Raw genomic sequence first — 21,542 nt, forward strand, 5'->3', positions numbered from 1 at the left:
CTCAATCTTTTAGCACAGAAACTCAGGGTTTTTAAAATCTGGACTATTAAAGATGTACCTTTGAAACAAATGGTGTTAGCAATGAGAATAATAGAGCTTTTGATGGGTCATGAACATTAGAAGTTCATCTGGTTGATTCTCAAGCAGTCAGGGCTCAGCTCAAAACAAAATGTAACACCTCCTTAACTGATAAGATGCCACTCTCCCTCTGCATCATGGGCCCCTCCTTTTTTCTCTCTGCTCACGTGCTTTGAAAAGAATGATGCTTGGGAATTGGACAGAGGTCTTCCTTTCTGCAGAAGGAACTGAAGTCCACATGGAGCCTTCTGGATCCAAAAGAGAACGTGTTGAGCAAGGCACTCAAATTTTTATGACTGTTGGGAAGACATCCAAGCCACCAACCTTCCTGGTTCCTAGTGGGGCAGGAATGTCCAAAGTCACTTGGGATGGGCCAGGTTCTTGGTAGGGGTGGAGTTGAAGTGGCCTCTTTGGGTTGCAGGATGTCCTGTCGCATTGTTCCTCCGGTGTCTCAGGGCTGGCTGTGTAAGAATGGCTGGGTTGTGTGCCTGAAGAGCCACTGGACGGGTCAGGATTTGGTGCTAACGCAGATGTCCAAAGCATTCACAACAGAGACAATGCTGCGCATCGGCCAGTCAGAAGCCACTGTTTTAATGGCCTTGAATGCAGTGTCATACCTTAGATAGTATGGGGGCCTGAGGAACCCCAACAAAATTGAGGGGCCTGGTAATGAGTAGTTTATTGGAACTATGTAGGGTATTTATCAGTCACTATAGGAGTCAAGGAAAGATTGCTATTTGCCCCCTTTTCCACTAATGGGAGCCCAAGGCCGCGCCAATCTTTCCGGGGCCCAGACATCCCCGCTCCGTGCGGGCTTCCCCCCGGGTTCTTCTGAACAGTCGCCCTCTGAGCAGGAGCTTCCTGGGCACTGTGTGGCCGAGGCGTCCTCATCCGCGGGTCCCGAGCCCTCACATCGCCCTGAGCTAGGGCTAGGTGGACACCAGGCAGCCTCGGTGTGGACTTGCGGCCTCCAGCATGGCCAAAGGGGGTTTCCTTAGGAAGCAGCTTTGCGCTGGCCACGGAGCCCCAACAAGGGCTGCTCCTGGCCTCAAAGGACCGGTGTCCCCACGGCCGGGCGCTCAGCCCCCGCCACGAGAGAAATGGAAACTCAAAAGAGTGGGAGCCCCTGAGAGGTGCTGGCCTCGGGGCACACCGACCACGAACGGGGAGCTCCCCGGGCGTCAGTAACACCTCGGAGACCCTCCCCGCCACGCTCCTTCACCAGACCAGCGGCACAAGCCGACCGGAGGCCCTCCCCAGGCTGCTCAGCCAGAGCGGAACCGCCTCCCGGACTCACGGAGGAAGCGGAAGTGCCGCCAGCTGTAGCCATGGCGACGAGTGGGCGGGGGCGCACGGAGAGAACGACCTATGACCCGCGGTCACGGCTACGTCAGCCACGGTCGCTGACGGAAGCGCAGCGGAGGTGGTGACTCGGTGTTGGGGACTGCGCCGCAGGAATGGAGGTAACAGGGCTGGTACCGAGGGGCAGCGAGGGGACTGGAGGACTGGGATAGGGGCCAGGAGTTCTGAAGGGACAGAAGGCCCGCACTGAGGACGCGTAGGCGGGAGTGGCAGCGCCGAGGGGAGGCAAAGCGATTCCGAGCCCTGTCACCTTGATGTCTGTCTGCCCCGTCCTCTCCTCGTCCGCCTTGTCCCCCTCCTCACTTGCGGATCGTGACCAGACCTTCAGGTGGGAACGGAGCCAGCTGACACCCGACTTGGCTTGTTTTGCAGGACCCTGCCCAGGACGGGGTGGCCGCCCCAGCCGTCCCCGGCGCCACGAAATCCAAGGTGGGAGAAGGCGCGGGCGGGCGGGGGCTGGAAACTGGCTGGAGACCCGCGGCCTATTTACAAACCACTCCTTTCTCCCAGGGGACCCAGCTTTGCTTTAGAGTCACCCATCCATTTCCTGATGTTCTTTCGTTTCTTTTTTTAAAGTTTCCTGACACGGACACACTTTCTGTTTACTTTATGCTCTGGTTAGCACTGCAGGTTTTCAAACGTTAAACAGATCTTGCCGTGTGTTGAACATTAGGTAAAACTGTACTTTATGAAGGTTTAAATAGCAATGAGATGGAAAGAGCAGGGACTGTAATACTTTGGGCTCAATTCCCACATCGTGAAAAGGGAGAGGTGAATCAGGTCATTTTTATGGCCCCGCACAGTGTTTAACTCTAAACGATTTCAAATGATAGTGGCTTATTGCTAAATTTATTGTTCAAGGATTCCAGATAATACTGGCTTATTGCTAAGGTTTATTTGCATGCTGAATTTCGGGGACTTGTCCAAACGCCCAGTTCCTTCACCTAAGGTTCCTGGTAACCATGAGGTGGGTGCTGCTGCTATTCTTATTTTACAAATGAGAAAACTTGAGCCCCACACAGGTAAAGTAATTTTCAAAAGTGGTAAAGCCCAAATTTTTAGTTAGAGCCTAAATGTTCCCTGATTCATCTTGTTGCTGTAATTATGCTTAAGTTTTCACATAGCCAGAGACAATTTTCAGCTTGGAATAAAATGAATTTTACAGCTTTAAAGTAGCACTAGTTCCAACCCCTATTTGTACAGTTAAATCAAAACCTAGAAAGTGTCAGCCTCTTACATCACTATCTGTTACAGATTTTGGGCTGTTTTTTGCCTACTAAAAATTACTGAGTTGAAGTTGGACTTGCTATTTTTTAGAAATACAGAATGAAGGTGTGGCATTTGTTTGGTGTAAAGTTTTGTTCAGCATAATGTCTTGATTTTTAGACAGACATTATGTTTCTTTTTGTGACATTCTACAAGCATGAGTTATAACAAGTTGGTAATATCTTTCAGCTGGAAACCCTGCCCAAGGAAGATCTCATCAAGTTCGCCAAGAAGCAGATGATGCTGTTACAAAAGGCGAAATCAAGGTGTACAGGTATTGGCTTGAAAATATTCATCTTGGCTAAATATGGTAGTTTTTTAAGTAGTGCATTGGCCTGTTTTTATTTTCTTGTGATTTCAAATGCATCTTACTCACTGTACTGGGTGACTTAACATTCTAACCATTTACCTCTGATTATTATTTCACATATCTAAACTACAACTACTTCTGAGTTGTTAAAGTTAGGGAAGAAGATATTTTTTAAACTTTGTAAAGTTACAGCACTTTTTCCTTCATATGCATTGTAGAGTCTTCTCAAGGACATTTTCTAGGGGAGTCAGTTGACATGAGACACAAAGTCTTAAACTTGAAGACATAATAAGAATCCTCAAGCACAGTAACAAACTATTACCATTGCAATATGAAGTTGATTCTCTATTCAGCTTCCTTATTATTCCAAAAATAAAAAGAGATTATTAGTGTCTTTTATTAATATAAATGGATAAGTTTTTGAATTTCCAATGGCATAAAAATATTAACTGCCCTGCCTAAAATCTAAGACTTTCTGCCAGAAAAAAAGATCACATTACGTTTTGGAAGTTCACTCAGCTTGTATTTAAGAGAGTAATTTGGAAAGATGTTCTAGGCACCAGATCTAGGCATAGATTGATGAAATATTTAAATTAACATTTACACTTAATATGAGGTTAGTTACTGCTGTAAGATTATATGGTCAGAAGTATTTACAACTGAAAATAATAGTCTAGAATTCACTTCAAAATTATCAGGGTGTCTGGACACAGTGACACACATCTGTAGTCCCTGTAGCCTCAGGGGGCTGAGGCAGGAGGATCACTTGAGCCCAGGAGTTTTAAGACCAGCCCGGGCAACATAGCAAGACCCCATCTCAAAAAAAAGGAAAAGAAAACTTTGATTAAGAAAAGAGGGGAAGTAGAAAGTACAGCTTGATATGAAACCAAATTGGCCAAGTGATAATTGCTGAAGCAAAGTGATGGCCACATAGAGATTCATCAATTATCACTATTTTCTCTACTTTTTTGTTTGCTTGAAATGTTCCTTGATAAAAAGGAAAAGAAAACGTAATACTATTCTTTGGGTGAAATTAATATTTCTCAAAGTACCTGCTGCTGAAATATATTCTAATTTATAGGTTTTGTAGAATATATTTATAAGTTTAGCTAGTAATTATTTTCTTCATTTCTGAACTGGAATCTTTTCTTACTTAGAATTGGAAAAAGAAATTGATGAACTCAAATCAAAACCTATTGATGGAGGAACTGATGATATTATTAAGGTAATGAAATGGCTGTGAATGTTGCTTATTTATTTATTTACTTAGAGGAAATGTCTGATGATGAGTAGAATTTTTGTGAGGGCTGGCAGCCTGCTGGGGTTACCCAGCTTTCTGTACTTGAGCTTTCAATATTTTTGACAAATATTTGTTCCTAGTAGTCTGTTTAACTTTTTAATCCCTAATTTGTTTGGAGGTTTTTTTTGTGTTTTTTTTTGTTTTATTTTTCCTTTCCACTTCCTCTCTGGCCTTGGTTTGGATTTTTACCTCTGTTTCACTGTAAATGACCTCTAGATCTCTTATCTGCAGGGTGTGTTTTCTTCTCTTCTGCCCACATGCTCCCTAATTGTGGTTATAGCTCATTCTCTGACCTGCTCTACCCTGTCACCCTCAGAAAACTTGCCACCCTAGAGACTTTGGTGGTCTGCAATACCTGGTACCTACAGATAAACCTGTCGGTCTTTGTCCCTGGTCCTGTAGATCCATGTTCCTGGTCACAACTGTGGACCCTGAGCTTACAGTTACATCTCTAGCTGTCTGGGGAGAATCCTCAGCCTCACATAACCAGGTGCCTCCTCTAGTTGGCCAGCAGCACCACTGTTTTTTGTGCCTTGGGACTTTAGAGACACTTACTCTCCTGTTTCCTGTATCCTCCACATGTGTCAGTCACAGATGTCCTGGAGACCTGTTGTTGCTCCAGAACATCACTCCAGTGTCCGTCCACCCCTCCATATTTCTGGCTCTCTTGCCTTCTGGAGCCTTCTGTCTCCCTGTACGAGCTGGGCAGGTTGTCCTCTCGAGCCACTGTGTCATCCTCCTGGAAGTGGCCTTTGGCAGCAACCCTGGACACTTGTGCACTTCTTCCTATGTTGGGCCCACTGGCTGAGTCCCTTGTCACTCACTGCCTGGATTGACCGTCTTACTTGACTAGTGTGTATCTTTCTAAGAATGAATGCTTGGGAGGTCAATTTTGATGTTATCTAAGATTTTAAAATGCCTTTGCTCTACTCTGTTCGATTTGTAGCTGTAATTTGGAATAGAAGTCTAAAGTTTTCTAAACCTGCTTTATTTTTGCTTTCTTAAGCAGTAGTGTTGTATTAGTAGAACTTCACATACAAAGATCAGAGGCAGGCAGCCCTCGGGTGGGTTCTGTTTCCCATTGGTGTCTGCAGGGCACAACCTCTTCTCTGGGCTCTTGCATCCTCATCTTGTTGACCTAGGAGATCTGGATGTGATCCCCTAGCTTTCCTGGCATCTACAGAAGAGATGGCCAGGAAGCAGTGGCTGGCTTTTGAGACTAAAGGAGGTAGCCACGGAGTGTGCCCTGGAGCTGATTGTGATGCTCATCTAGAGCATGTTTTCCACTTTGTCTAACAAATGTCAGTGACTACATTTTTCCACCACTGTGTTCAAATTTTTATTTTGGAGTTTAAATGTTTAATTTCACAGAGCTCATTCTTGACATCTGAATAGTCTTTTTTCATGCATCTTATTTAAGATTCCACATGTTCTGTCTTTCTGAGGAAATAAATTCATATTGTCTTAAAAGCTTACTTCTGGATCTTTTGCATTATCTGTTTCCTTCTTGTTCAGTTACTTTTAATATAACCATCTGTGAAAATAAACAGCTAGGATTTTGAAAATAATCTACATTTTCTTATGTCATCCCTGCCCATTCTCCTACCCTACTAATTTCCATACCCAAAGTAACCATCACCCTGAATCCCTTGTCCTTTTTCCTTCCTTTGTATAAAGTTTGATTGCATATATAAGCACCATTTAAAGATAATGTTTTGCCAGGCATGATAGCACGTGTCTGTAACCCCAGCACTCTCGAGGCTGAGGAGGAGTGCCATGAGTTCAAGGTCATCCTGAACTATGTAGCGAGACCCTATCTCAAAAAACCAAAATAAGGGGCCAGGGATTTAGCTCAGTGGTGCCACCGCCTGCCTTGCAAGTGCAAGGTTCTGAGTTCGATCCCTGGTACCGAGCAAAAAAAAAGTTTTTCCATTTTAGCTTTTAATGTCATTAAAAAGGTGCCATGTTAGGGCTGTGAATTTAGCTCAGTGGTTCTGGTGCCTGCTTCGCAAGCACAAGGTCCCGAGTTTGATCCCGGGTACCAGAAAAAGAAGCTGCCATGTTGATTGGAACAAGCCTTTTCCTCTCTGTCACCACACATCACCATGAATGCTGTAGAAGTCTCAGTGTATTTACTATAATGCGGTTCCCTTGGGGACTGTTGATGGGCTTTGGGGTTGTGCAGTGAAGTACAGTGCTGTGAATTTATCAGATAAATCTCCAGTATAAAGATGCAAAGGATTCTCAAGTGAATGGTATTGGAGTGTGAAAGGTTATTTAAAGGCTCTACTTTACTAGATAATGCCAAATTACATAGTTATTCCTAGACTCTTGGTATTCTTTGAGGCCATTATAAATGATATCTTTTTTTGGTACTGGGCATCAAACTCGGGACCTTGCACTTGCAAGGCAGGCGGGAGAACCGCTGAGCTAAATCCCCAGCCCTGGTACATTCTTAATTAGAAATGGTAATGGGGAAGCTAATTTAATGATTTTTGCATCTAGATTTGTGGTAAAATGGTTGTTTTATTTTTCCTTTCCATAAAGTGCTTAAATGTTGGTATCTGATTTTGTAGACTATCTTAGAAATTATTTTTGCTTTTTATTTTGTCTGGACAAGTTCACATGAAATTGGGATAATCTTATTTATTCCCTGAGAATTTGATAGAACTCACCTGTAAACTATATTTCCTTCTCTCTCTCTTTTTTTTTTTTTTGGCAATTTTTAACCACACATTTGATTACAGTATTAGGCTTAATTTTTTTTTGAGTCAGTAAAGCTACATTTTTTAGGAATGTATATCCATTTTACTTGAGCTTTCAATATTTTTGACAAATATTTGTTCCTAGTAGTCTGTTTAACTTTTTAATCCCTAATTTGTTCAGGGTTTTTGTTTTGTTTTGTTTTGTTTTTGGTACCGGGGATCAAACTCGGGAACTTGCACTTGCAAGGCAGACGATTAATCTCTACACTTAATATTAGCCAAAAGGCCGAGAAGTGATTGATTAATCTCTAATTTATATGTAGCTCTTCACTTTCCAGTAACAGGACTGTTTGTGGTCAGCCTTGCTAAAGGCTGTCTGTTTTGTTGGATGTTTTTCAAAGAACTGACTTTGGCTCATGGATCTGTTTTCCGTTTCATTACCTTCCTCTCCTACTCAGTTCCTACAGAGAATACCTATGTCTGGGGAAGAGAGACAGGTTATTTCTTGCCTGTTCTTCTGGCTGCTCCTTGTTCAAATTATTAACCAGTCCCTGTTTCTGAACCCCACACATTAACCCTTCCTTGACAAAACCTGTTACCTTCAATTCCTTTTCTTTCCCTTCTTCTTTCTTTCAGTGCTGGGGCCTGACTGAGGGCCCCATGCATGCTAGGCAAACCCTATCTCTGAGCTATATCCCCAGCTCCTGGTATCTTCCATTCCTGAGTGTTTTATTTCTGGAGACTCTTTGCCTTCTTCTCTGGGTTCCTGCCTGTACAGGCCCTTACATTATAGCTTTCTTTTTTTGTTCTGATTCATTTCATCCTTCTTCATGTTCAGTTTTCCAAAAATGTAATGAAATTTCTCATATCCTCATATCTTTTCTCCTTTTCTCTTTGTTCTTATGTTTATACCTTCTTGAATTATTCTTCAGTAGGATTTGGAAATGGTGAGGAGATAATTATGTGTGTGGTTGAGCCACCATTTTTTAACCTTACGCAAACAAATCTTCCTGTTCTGAAACAGGCATTGACTGAGCGCCTAGATGCTATTCTTCTGGAGAAAGCGGAGACTGAACAACAGTGTCTTTCTCTGAAAAAGGAAAATGTTAAAATGAAACAGGAAGTTGAAGTAAGGCAATGTTTAATATTTTCTTTTTTATTAATTCATAACAGTGTATTTGGGCTGGGGATTTAGCTCAGTGGTTCTGCCGCCTGCCCTGCAAGCGCAAGGATCCGAGTTCGATCCCCAGTACCAAAAAAAAAAAACAGTGTATTCATTGATTTTACCTAAGACCTTAAAAAGCATCTAATAGTTTTACTATATTATGAAAAAAAAAATTAAGATTTAAAAGAAAAGTAACTGAAATTATTCACTTATACAAAGATAAAGCTAACATTTGTTTATTACATTGTTTAATCTTCCTTAAAGCTACAGTGTTGGGCCAGGGATTTAGCTCAGTGATTTCTTTGCCTGCTGTGCAAGCTCAAGGACCTGAGTTCGATCCCCGGTACTAAAAAAAAAAAAAGCTACAGTGTTGTTCTTTAATAAAGATGAAAAAAGTAAGTTGATTTTCATATAACTTTAAATACCATTATCTGTTCAGTTCTAAATTATTCAGTAGCATATTTCCACTTTCTTGCCTGGTGGGTCTGGGCTAATTTTCTCCAAAAATCTCCTCTTAATCTGTTCAAGAGCTGTTAGTTGAAGCTTTATGACTTATACAACTTTTATAATGTGTCATCTTTTTTTTTTTTGGTACCAGGGATAGAACTCAGGTCCTTGCACCTGCAAGGCAGGCAGCGGAACCACTGAGCTAAATCCCCAGCCTTGTAATGTATCATCTTTTAAAAGAAAATAAAATTCAGAAATTTCCTAGTTGTCAGTTATTACTGTAATGGTTTTAGTATTGTTGGTTTACATTGTTCTTCTCAAGTTGGGCAGAGTTTGCACAAAGTGCTTGGACTCAGTATCAATTCTCCAGGTACATTTTGTTCATTTCCTCTTCTCTCCAGTTAGCCTGGGACTGATGTCTTTCCTTAGGGCAAGCGTTTCTTTTGTCTTAAATGATTTGTGCTTATGTTTTTAATAGGATTCTGTAACTAAAGTGGAAGATGTGCACAAGGAGTTTGAACAGTCACACAAAAACTATGTGAAAGAAATTGAAAATTTGAAAAATGAATTGATGACAGTACATTCCAAACACAATGAAGATAAGGCTGGCTTACAAAAGGAGCTAGAAGAAGCAGTAAATAAACAGGCAGAGCTTTCAGAACAACTTAAACTTCAGAGTATCTCTGAAGACAGTGTTAAAAAACTACAAGAAGAGATTCAGGAAATGAGGTCAGCCTTTGAGGAACAAATTTTATATCTGCAAAAGCAATTAGAAGTCACCACTGATGAAAAGAAGCAAGCAGTTACTCACCTCCAAGAAGTCATGGAAGCAAATTCTCAGCATTACCAAAGAGATGTTAATCGTTTGCAAGAAGAATTTTTGCAGTTGAAAGCTGCACACCAAGAAGAAGTGAAAGAACTGACACACCAGATTGAAGCATCAGCTAAAGAACATGAAGCAGAAATAAGTAAGTTAAACCAGCTGCAAGAGGACTTAGCAAAACAGTATGAGGCCAGTGAGAAGACCATTTGCAAGAAATACGAATGTGAATTGGAAAACCTAAGAAAAGCCACCTCAGATGCAAATCCAGACCATCAGGTGGGTCCTGCCCTCCTACAGGAAGATACTTTTGTAGAACAGGTAATAAATGAAAAAACCAAATACTTAGAGGATTCCTTAAAAGAACTGGAATCTCAACATAGTATCTTAAAAGATGAGGTAACTTATATGAATAATCTTAAATTAAAACTTGAAATGGATGCTCAACATATAAAAGATGAGTTTTTTCATGAACGAGAAGACTTAGAATTTAAAATTAATGAACTATTACTAGCTAAAGAAGAGCAGGTCTGTATAATAGAAAAATTAAAGTATGAGCTAGAAGATTTAAATAAACAGTTTTGTTGTGCTATAGAACAGCATAACAAAGAAGCACAAAATCTCAAGGAACAACATCAAAAAGAAATATCCGAACTAAATGAGACATTTTTGTCAGGTTCAGAAAAAGAAAAACTAACATTACTGTTTGAAATACAGGGTCTTAAGGAACAGTGTGAAAACCTGCAACAAGAAAAGCAAGAAGCAATATTAAATTATGAGAGTTTGAGAGAGATTATGGAAATTTTACAGACAGAACTGGGAGAATCTGCTGGAAAAATAAGTCAAGAGTTTGAATCAATGAAGCAACAGCAAGCATCTGATGTTCATGAACTTCAGCAGAGGCTTAGGACTGCATTTAATGAAAGAGATGCTCTTCTTGAAACTGTGAATCGTCTCCAGGGAGAAAATGAAAAGTTATTATCTCAACAAGAGTTAGTATCACAACTTGAAAATACCATAAAGAGCCTTCAAGAGAAGAATGAAGTGTACTTACTTAGTCTCAGTCAAAGAGACATGGTGATACAAGAATTAGAAGCCAATATAAGGTCTCTTATGGAAGAAAAAGATGATTTCATAAATAAAATTAAAAATTCTCATGATGAGATAGTCAGTCTGCATAAAAAGTGTGAAAGGGAAGAAAACTTTGCTCGAGAACTTAGGGAGAAATGGGAGCAAACCACCCAGTCCAACAGTGCACTAGAACGACAAGTAAATGAATTGACAGGAAGACTAGATGAGACTTTAAAAGAAAAGGATGAAAATGACCAAAAACTTATGGTTCAAATGCAAACTCTCTCTAAAGACCAGGAAGCATTGTCATTGGAAGTGAAGTCTCTTGATGAGGAAAATAGTAGATTGCGTTCTGAAAAGGACCAGTTGAGTAGGGATTTAGAAGCTCTTCTGTCTGAAAAGGAAGATTTTACCCTGAAAGGACATACTACTGAATTAGAAAAGAAACTTGAGTTAACAATGGAAGAGCGAGATAACTTAAATAAACTGTTTGAAAATGAGCAAGTTCAGAAGTCATTTGTTAGAACTCAGCTATATGGTTTTCTTAAACAAATGGGGTCGAGTGTTTCAGAAGAAAATGAAGATGTTAGACTTGTCCTACAAGCTGTAGGAGAATCCTTAGCAAAAGTAAATGAAGAAAATCACAACTTGGTTTTACAGCATCTTGAAAGGGTGTTAGAATTAGAAAAAGAAACTAAGTGCCTTCAAGAAAAGGCCACTCAATGTGAAGAACTTAGGTCTTTACTAAGGGACTATGAGCAAGAGAAAGTTCTCTTAAGGCAAGAGTTAGAAGGGACATTGTCAGAAAAAGAGGCCCTGCAGTTTGATCTTTTAGAAATGAAGAATGCTAATGAGAAAATAAAGCTTGAAAATCACAATCTTTTAATTCAAGTTGAGGAAGTATCTCATATATTACACAGCAAAACTGAAGTCCATGATGAAAAATCTATACCAGGACATGAAGACCTAAGGCCATTACTGGAACAAAAAGAATCTGAATTGCAAGATGTAAGAGCAGAGTTGATGTCATTTAAGGTACTATGACTTTTATTGATTTAAATAAATTCTTAGCTCTGGTGATAGACTCTAGAAAAAATATATATATTAACATTTTTACACTTTGAAATCAGAAGTAAATTTAGGGCCAGGGATCTAGCTCAGTGGTGTTGCTGTGCCTGCCTTGCAAGCATGAGGTCCTGGTACCAAAATAAAAATAAATTTAGCATTTAAGCTCAAGTGGCAAATATCTGAAAAATGCACTAAATACTTTCATGTTGTATATCCTGCTTACTACATTGGTCATTTGGGAGGTATAAATCATTTTTAAATCTTGAACTTAAATGATTAGGGGTTTAAATATGTTGGTCAAGATATGATCAAAGAAGTGAGCTCTAGTGTTATTTTGCCTTAGCTACAATCTTAGGATTTTCTTTAAAAAGCTTTTCATCTGGCCCTTGGGTACTACTGCTTTTTTATAGCATGTGCCATATACATAAGGTTGGCATTGCTCAGTCTGTCAAGAAGATGAGTGAATTGTTTTTTGCCTTATTTCCCCATGGTAATGATTTTCTCATGCTTCAAATGATGGCCAGTTCAGCATGAGATGCAATGAATTGTTTTTTGTTTTTATTTCTCCTATAAAATGTAGGATTCCCTAGAGAAATCATCTCCTGTAAAAAATGATCAACTTTCTTCAGTCAAAGAACTGGAAGAAAAAATAGGTAACTATGGTTATTCCATGTATCATCACCATTAATTAGACAAATGCTATTAGTGCTGGATTAGATTGGGGAATACAGCACCCAGATAACAAATTTTTAAAACACAGGAATTCTGTGTCTTCCTCACCCCCATTGCCCTCTACCCTCTGCGCTCCTTTTAATACCCTCTGTCGTTGCATGTAAACAGCATACTGGTGTGATTCCATTCATAAATGGTTCTGCGATGATTTTGGACTTCACACATTGAACAGGCGTGATTTGAGAATCCAGCTGTCCTAGACACTGGGCACAGGCAGTGAGTGAGGAGGCCACACTTGCTGCCCAGAGGAGCCGGAAGGGCAGGGTCCCAGGGTTTTGAGGGGTTTTTTTAAGACAGTCTTACTGTGTAGCCCAAGCTGACCTTGAACTCATGGTGATCCTTCCGTCTCAGCCTCTCAAGTGCTAGGGTTACAGGCATGTGCCACCACACCTGGCTTGCCTGTTTTGAATTAGGAAAAATATCACAGAATAGGGTCTTCATTCGGGTTTTAAAGAATGAGAAACGTGACACATGAAGGTATTGTGGCAGGGGGAACAGCAGGTGCTGTGTGTGCACATTAACAGCATCAGGTAGCAGGCTATGAAGTCTTGGGGAGTTGCAGCCTACTGTGATCACATTGGTGTGCCATGCACAGGGACCAAGACCTGACCCTTCCCACTTGCTCCCTATTTAAAAATGGAGAGATGAGGGCCAGGAATTTAGCTCAGTGGTTTCGCTGCCTGCTGCACAAGCTCAAGGACCAGAGTTCGATCCCCGGTACCAAAAAATAAATAAATAAATAAAAATGGAGAGATGAAGACTTAGAAGTGTAGTGCAACTGTGGAAATCAGTATGGAGATACCTCAAAGAACTAGGACTGGAAGTCCCATTTGACCCAGCTATTCCCCTGCTGGGTGGGTATCTTCCCCAAAGAATAATACCACAGTTATATATGTGCACCCATGATCATAGCAGCACAGTTTGTAATAGCTAAAACTTGGAAACAGCCCAAATGCCCATCAACTAGAGATTGGAAAAAGAAAATGTGGTTTTTTTATAAAATGGAGTACTACTCAGCCGTAAAAAATGGGAAATTAGAGACATTTATACCTAAAGGGATACACACTGAGGTGATACTCTTAAGTGAAATAAATAGGACACACATGTGTAAATATCGAATAGTTTCTCTAGTGTGAGAAACTGAAAGTGTAAATAAGGACTAAAAGGTATAATAGATAATGTGAAATAGGAAGAAGAAGGGCAAAGGGGAAGTGGGAGGGGTAGGGGAAAGGAAAGAAGGGAATGGAATTAATATGAGAAAATGAAAAAATGGAAACAAAGTCTTTGTAAATAGGGAAGGATGGAGGGTTGAAGGGAGGGCAAGGGAAAGGGGAAAAAAATAAGAACCAAGAGAGATCATGTAAAGGTGCAAATTTCATGATGAGTGTCATATTGTATACCTAAAATGTACTGATAAAAGGATATACAGTTTTTAAAAAAGAAAAAAAGAAAGGTGGTGCACAAGGAATCTCAATTTAATTGGAGTAAAAGGCACTAAAAGACTGGAATGACTCAGTTTTCTGGAATGGTTGATGGGAGAGGGTGGGATGTTTTCGACAAGTTAAATACCATTTCATGTGGAGATGTCAGGTAGGGTGCTGTGTAAATGTGGATTTAGGGGGAGAACTAGAGAGAAAAGTCAGTCATTAAATAGTGGGCTTCAAAAGCCATGAAGAACCTGGGAATGGTGGAGCACACCTGTCATCCCAGCACTTGGGAGGCTGAGGCAGGAGGATCACTGCAGGATCAGGGCCAGTCTGGGCTACATAGTGAATTCAAGGCCAGCTGAACTACACAGCAAGACCCTGTCTCAAAAAACAAAACAAAAACAAAAAAAGGCAATGACATTGACATCATCTAATCAGTACAGAAGCAAAGTGAGGACTGGAGACAGTTCTACATCTTCAAATGATGGAGACATGGAGCAGCCGGTGAGGTAGAGACCTGGAGCGCACTGTGTTCTGAAGGTTAGGACAGGAGAGGTAGTATAGGGTACCCCTGGGTAGCAGTATAGGGGCAATTTTCAAGGTACCTAGAGCCAGCTCTTGCTTGCAGTGGCTTCTTGGAAAACATGGGGAAAACAAAGCAAATAAGGATGACTCTTTGAAGCAGTTTGCTCTGGAAGAAGAGCGAGGCAATATGTTGTTTGTTTGTAAACTGGACAATTAAACCTGTGATCCCAGCCCTTGGGAGGCTGAGGGAAGAGGATCGCCATGAGTTCAAGACCAGCCTGGACTACATAGTGAAACCCTGGCTCAAAAAAGAAAAAGAAAACAAACAGGAAAATTAAGAGTGTGCTTGAGATGTGATCTCTCTTCTGTTCTCTTTAGTTGCTTCCCTTGTTTGTTTCTGACCTTAATTTCTTGCCTATAATTGTCTTGTTCATTCTTTTTCAACTGGGGAAAAAGTCTACAAGAGAAGGGGAAGTGCCATTCTGGTGGCGGAGCAGTAGAGGAGGCACTCGCTGAAAGGCGGGCTGGACCCATGGGCCCCAGATGCACATACAGACAGGCAAGCAGAGAAGTGCAGTCCCAAGCTAAGGAAAGTCCTGAACGCTGGCCCTCAAGTAGGAGAAGAGCTCAAGAAGATCAAGATTGGGTGGGTCAAGCATATTATAGGTGTAGTTGTAAAATCAGATCCACCACCCAAGAGGAGGAGTGTGCATAAATATTTAGCTGCATCTGACACATTCTCTCCCTGGCTTACAAATCACCATTTAATAGCATAGCATACCTGTGTTTCCAAGAAACACAACAGTAGAGGAGTCCTAACAACCTCTCCAACTCTTAGGTACTTGTGAAAGACTTCTAAAGTGGCTGCTTTAAACTGGGCATGGTGGTACATGCCTATAATCCCAGTACTCAGGAGGCTGAGGCAGGAGGATCACTGCAATTATGAGGCCTGCCTGAACTACATAGTGAGATCCTGTCTCAAAAAAATAAAGTGAATCTGTTTTAAAGAATTAAGAAAATGAAAATTTTAAACATTGTTTGCCACACTTTCATTTTAAAAAGAAGGTTTTAATGTGTGGTTGGTTGGTTGGTTTAGGGGGAAGTGTACTGAGGGTTGAACTCAGGGTCTTCCTACTGAGCTATATCCTTAGCCCTTTTGTTGTTATTTTGAAACAAGGCCTCACTAAGTCCCTAACTTGCCCAGACTGGGCTCCAAGTTGCCATCTTCCTGCCTCCCTCTCCCAGAGTGCTACAGTTACAGGCATGTACCATCATGCCTGGCTAATACTAATGTTTTGGCTGCTTATTTTAATCTCAAGCTGCAGATTTTGTATTCCAAAATAAAAATCAACTTCTAAGGTTAAAATAAGCAAGTAATTTTCCTTTTTGTCTTCTGACATCATATATAAGCCTTTCATTTTCTGTATTTTAGGAAATCTAGAAAAAGAATCCAAAGAAAAGGAGGAGAAAATAAGTAAGATAAAACTAGTTGCTGTGAAGGCAAAGAAAGAATTAGATTCTAGCAGAAAAGAGGTAAGCTAACTGCAAAGCACAATATTCGGGAATCTTACTTTGTAGAAAATCAAGAATTTTCTGTTCTTGAAAAGCATGAACTTTACTGTATATTTAAAATAGGCCCAGACTCTAAGGGAAGAACTCGAGTCTGTTCGGGCAGAAAAGGATCAGTTGTCTGCATCCATGAGAGACCTCATTCAGGGAGCAGAGAGCTATAAGGTAAATGGTGATTTTAATAAGAAGTTGTGTCTGTACTAGTGAGGTAGGAAACATTTTAACGCTTACCCCAAAAACAACTACCTTGTATTTGTTGGTTACCCTCCTCCTTTCTCTTTGCACAGTATAGTAGAATATAATGTCAAGATTTTAAAGTGTTCGACCTTTAAATAGTGCCTCTAAACTCTTGTTTTTTAAAAATAAATTTCTCTTTGGGGATTTCATAATAAAAAAACATTAGTAACAAAATGATGACTGTTATTAGCAGCGGTTACTATTCTGGCCAAGTAAATAAACCTGAAGCTTAAACAAGAGGTCTAACAGAAGAAGGGAAGCGTTGTTGTTTGGAAGTGATGTGCTTGACTACTTTAATAATATGAGATGCTTATAAAAATGATAAAGTCCAAAAATCGCCACATACAGATAAATGTCTTTGCATTCCGTCATGGATTTACTCACTCAGCAGACACTTTTCCACAGCTGGATGAGATTTTGTTTGGGGGAGGTGGTGGTCAGTCAGGTAGATTGGTGGAACCTACAGTCCTGAGCCCCTGGCCTGAGGGACTCTGCGCTGAGGCCATGACAGGCAGACAGAGGGACAAGGTGCACACCAGGCAGCAAAGGAGTGGGAGTGGGACTTGGTCCAAGAAGAATATCCCATAGTACCCAAAAGAAATTGGGCAACAACTTTAATGAGGAGTTGGGCACTTGAAAGGAAACTTGAAAACTTTTTTTTTTGGTACCGGGGATCGAACTCAGGTCCTTGTGCTTGTGAGGCAGACAGCAGAATGACTGAGCTAAATCCCCGGCCCAAGAAACTTGAGAACTTTTATAGGATGAATGAATATTACTTGAAATATTAGTTCTCAGATTCACTTGTAAATTATAAAATAATTTCATTAAAACTTGTAGAGTTTTGTTTTCATTTTTGGTGGGATTTTCATTCTATGTTTTAATGGAAAATAAGCTAACAGAAAAGCTAAATATTCTAGAAAAGACCACACACTAAATTTATTGTAATAAATAAGTAATAAGGGAGAATTCTGAGGAGGAAGTAGGCAGGTTAGAAGAAGTAGAGACTTCTTCATAACAGCAACACGTACGCCAGGCACACTCCTGAGCACTTCACACGGCTTGGAACACTTCATGCTCCACACAGCTGTGAAGTGTGTGATCCAGTCTGAGGCTCAGAGACTCACAGACACAGAGCCAATAACAGCAGAGCTGGGGTTTTACCACCTGTTCAGATCTGTTCTTTTACCAACAAAGCTATGCTATACCAGGAAAATTGGAAAATTATTTAAGAAAACTAGTCAAGTTTTTATTTCACTGTATACATCAGAATAAGTTCTGGATGGATTGAAGTACTATATTTTGTGAAAAGTTTTTTTTAGAAATCATCCTTTAACTGACTTCTGGGCATAAAAGACTTTTCTAATTACCAAGGAAAAAATTAGTAGACTGAACCTGGTCTATGTCTGGAGGTAATTAATAAATTAGATTATAGGTTCTCTTAAAATGCAAAGCAAGCTGCTAATGTAACTGGATCACGTTAAGCTCTTATATAGATTTTAAAGGTGTTTTTTAAAGATGAATTTATAAGACCTCTTTTATATTAAGGACACTGATCTTCTGTCATTTTCATATGTAAATTTACCTTTTCATAGATTAGTGTCATTTTTATATGCAAATTTACGTTTTCATATTTTGCTTCGTAAATACTTGAAGTATATCAAATGGAGTCAAATTTTACATCAGGATAGCTTGATTATACAGCCTGACTTATTGAATGTGTGATAACCTAAAGTAAAATTTTTTTTATTGAAGAATCTTTTATTAGAATATGATAAGCAGTCAGAGCAGTTGGATATGGAAAAAGAACGTGCTAATAATTTTGAACATCACATGGAAGACCTTTCAAAACAATTAAGAAATTCAGCTTATCAGGTAATTTTAAATTGAATATATTTAGTCATGAAAATTGTTAATAAATGTATTTTACTCTCAATACTTTTTGCATGAAGTACTTAAAATGTAGTTAGAATTTATAGCTAAATGGATGCATATCGAGGCCATACTCTTAAGTGAAATAAATAGTACACACATGTGTAAATATCGAATAGTTTCTCTAGTGTGAGAAACTGAAAGTGTGAATAAGGATTAAAATGATTAAAACAAATAATTGATAATTTGAAATAGGAAGAAAAGGTCCAAAGGGGTAGGGGTGGTGGAAGGGGAAGGCAAAAGGAAAAAAGAGAAAGGAAAAATTATGAGAAAAGAAAAAAAATGAATAAACAGGGAAGGGTGGAGGGGGTGAAGGGAGGGCAGGGAATAGGGAAAAAATAAGAACCAAGATACATCATGTACAGGTACAAGCACCCAATGATAAATGTAAACGTATTGTATACCTAAAATGTACCAATAAAAGAATTTAAGGAAAAAAACAATGTAGTTAGAAACAGGATTTCTTTCTCTTCTTGTCTCCCTTGTTAGGAGGAGAATTTGACAAGAGGATTAACAACCATCCTATCTTATTTATTATTCTGATCACCTGCATTTTGTTTGTTTTTTCTAATCTCCCTTTTCCTCTGCCGGGATGCATCTGTTTTCTTGTAAGGTTTGCCATATTAAAACCTGCAGAAGTACTTATTTAAACTTATTCTTGATTTAACATTGTCATTCTGTGGAACTGATTCTGAAATCTTCAATTTTTACACTATGCCAATATTCTCATTAATGCACTTTTTCTTCCTCTCCTACCTATATTCTCTGCAGTTTACAGTAATGAATCATTTGTCATTCCAGTGTGAAAAATTAAGCTCTGATAATGAAGATCTCCTGGCTCGTATTGAGACACTTCAGTCCAATTCCAGGCTATTAGAAGTACAGATTTTAGAAGTCCAGAGAGCCAAAGCAGTGGTAGACAAAGAACTGGAAGCTGAAAAGCTTCAGAAAGAGCAAAAGCTAAAGGTAAACACAATCCTGTGAGATTGGTCACATATACAGGGATACTTTTATGAAAATACTTGAATGAAGAAAAGGCTTCCTAGCTTGGTGTGGTGGTACATCCCTTTAATCTCAATACTCAGGAGGCTGAGACAGGAGAATTGCCTCAAGTTTGAGGCCAGCCTAAACTGCGTAGTGAGAACCTGTCTTAAAAGAAAGAAAAGGATTTCTAAAGAAATAGCATTGGTGAATACAGCAGAGATCATTAATTCCTTAATGTATGCCAATTCTAAGTTCCAAACTCCTAACTGATTTGGGGGACATGTGTTTTTGAAGTACTGAAAGATTACCAAACTTTTTGTATTTTTTACATTTTTTTCGGATTTATAGCCCTAACAAATGCCTTTTTAATGTTGGTTGGGTTATGGGGATGGTTTTTAATTTTAGGAACATGCCAGTACTGTAAATGAACTTGAAGAACTTCAGCTGCAACTTCAAAAGGAAAAGAAACAGCTTCAGAAAACCATGCAAGAATTAGAGCTGGTTAAAAAGGTAAAGTAAAACACCAGATCAGAGCTGATTGAGTGTTCACATTACTGAGCCACTAGGTTTACTTTAAAGAATATCGTTAAATATTATTTATGCTACTAAAATAATCCTTTATAAATAATTTGCCTCAATAAATTGAAATTTTAACTTATTTCTCTAAGTGCCTGTCTTCTGAAGAATCTAGGCTAAAGGATTGTTAAATTTTGGTGTAATGTTTTCTGTACATGATTGTTGTATGACACATGAAGACTTAATTATTATCACAGCTTGAAATTTGTCTTAGAAGTTTGGCTAATTTTTCTCTACTTTTCAAAAAATTAGACTAAAAAGAAAAATACTGTAAAAGCCACTTAAAATACTGCATTTCACAAATAAAGAGCCCCAGAAGACTGAAACTGCCATTTGTTGTTAATAAAAGTTACAATGCAATACAGTGAAACTAAAAAAGTTGAGTTGAACTGTTAGAAAATATTTTTTGAAGTTAGAAACTAGAAAGCATCCAACTTCTCATTCTTCCTTACTGCTTGCACTATTTTTGTTTTAAGAAAGGACATAATAGAACCTGTTTATTCCTGTGGCGTCATTTTAGCAATCTTCTAAGTGAAATTAACAACCTGTAATTTGTGAATCTTTTATAAAATGTGTAGGATGCCCAACAGACTACACTGATGAATATGGAAATAGCAGACTATGAGCGTTTGACAAAAGAACTAAATCAACAGTTAACTAATAAAAACAGCAAGATAGAAGATTTGGAGCAAGAAATAAAAATTCAAAGACAGAAACAAGAAACCCTACAAGAAGAAATGAGTAAGTACACCAAGTTCACTTTACCATATAATTATTTCATCATAATAGGTTTGGGGCAGGGCATTAGCTGTCCATCAGCCTTTGACTGCTGGCCAGGTTGTCTAACCCACTGCCAAATGTTACTGAGGACCAGAAGGAGTGTGAGACCATTTGCCATTAAGGTGATTGTGGTCCACATTAATGTTTGATGTACTCATTTATTTAAACACTTAAGTACCTATTACATGAATAATACAAAATAAAATTATCCTTGTTCACAAGTTGCTGATTTCATCAAATTGGGAAAATTTAGTAGTGAAATATTTCTTTTTAAGATGATTCTATTTTATCCATAATGTTAGCATTGAAAGCTATGAATTTCCCTTTGGACACTACTTTAGCTGCACACACAAATTGATATATCATTATTTTAATTCAGATCAAAATATTTTTCATTTCCCTTGTTAATTTTTTTTTTTGATGCATGGGTTATTTAGAAGTATTATTTACCGTCTAAATATTTAAAAAGTTAAATTTTGTGACAAGGAGCAGCTATGATCTGGGTGTATTTCACCCAACCTTGCTCATGCTGGTTAATTAAAGGATTTTTTTCAAATATCTTTGTTAGTGATTTCTAGTGGTATTCCCTTCTGCTTAGAGTATATACTATGTGTGATTTCAGTCCTTTTAAATTTATTGAGCTTTGTTTTATTGCCCAGTGTATGTTTTCACGAATGTTCCTTTGTGCTTGAAAGTGTGGTGTTAGAACATACTATATTAATGGTTACATAGAGCATTCTCTCTAATGCTCTAGGTCAGTGTCACTCAGTAGTCTTCTGTGTCTCTAATGCTTTCTGGCTGTTTCCTAAGTACTTATGGTGATATATTGCAGTCTTTAACCATAATTGTGGATGCCCTTCTCTTTTCTGTTAGTGTTTTGTTTCTTGTATTTAGAAACTGTGGTGTTGGCCACATGTATACTTAAAATTGTTAAGTATTCTTAAAGATTTGCTGCCTCTTGTTATGAAAGCTCTGTATCCCTGTTAATACTCCTTTCTCCGAAGTCTCCTTTGATGTTAATTGATAGTTGTAACCACACCAGCTTTCTTTTATTATTATGTACATGGTCTGTCTTCTTCCATCCTTTGGCTTTAAGCTATCTGAGTATATGGCACGTTCTTTTGGATAGCATGTGGTTGCATCTTGCGTTTCGCTCCAGGCTGACAATTTCTGCTGTTTAATTGAAAGCTT

At 39.1% G+C, this 21,542-nt stretch overlaps 1 protein-coding gene across 5 annotated transcripts in view; it reads left to right on the plus strand.

Annotated features, from left to right (window-relative positions):
* Positions 1 to 1,422: 1,422 nt before the first annotated feature.
* Gcc2 (GRIP and coiled-coil domain containing 2) overlaps positions 1,423 to 21,542 on the plus strand; it is a 39,392-nt gene continuing 19,272 nt past the window's right edge. For 2 of the 5 annotated variants that reach the window (XM_021258151.2, XM_004844504.4), the window contains exons 1-13: positions 1,423 to 1,541; positions 1,813 to 1,869; positions 2,896 to 2,980; positions 4,174 to 4,241; positions 8,046 to 8,150; positions 9,112 to 11,559; positions 12,173 to 12,245; positions 15,709 to 15,809; positions 15,912 to 16,010; positions 17,835 to 17,954; positions 18,813 to 18,977; positions 19,401 to 19,505; positions 20,150 to 20,312. In XM_021258151.2, coding sequence (XP_021113810.1) covers positions 1,536 to 1,541; positions 1,813 to 1,869; positions 2,896 to 2,980; positions 4,174 to 4,241; positions 8,046 to 8,150; positions 9,112 to 11,559; positions 12,173 to 12,245; positions 15,709 to 15,809; positions 15,912 to 16,010; positions 17,835 to 17,954; positions 18,813 to 18,977; positions 19,401 to 19,505; positions 20,150 to 20,312 — 3,595 coding nt within the window. In that variant the 5' untranslated portion in view covers positions 1,423 to 1,535. Of the gene's footprint in view, positions 1,769 to 1,812; positions 1,870 to 2,895; positions 2,981 to 4,173; positions 4,242 to 8,045; positions 8,151 to 9,111; positions 11,560 to 12,172; positions 12,246 to 14,741; positions 14,923 to 15,708; positions 15,810 to 15,911; positions 16,011 to 17,834; positions 17,955 to 18,812; positions 18,978 to 19,400; positions 19,506 to 20,149; positions 20,313 to 21,542 lie in introns of those variants that run through there. The other 3 variants (XM_087204207.1, XM_021258152.2, XM_021258153.2) reach the window with 3 other exon arrangements.

This window comes from Heterocephalus glaber, unplaced genomic scaffold, assembly GCF_053883595.1.
Source record: "Heterocephalus glaber isolate CG9 unplaced genomic scaffold, H.glaber_assembly_v1.0 deba00000470, whole genome shotgun sequence".
Taxonomy (NCBI): Eukaryota; Metazoa; Chordata; class Mammalia; order Rodentia; family Bathyergidae; genus Heterocephalus; species Heterocephalus glaber.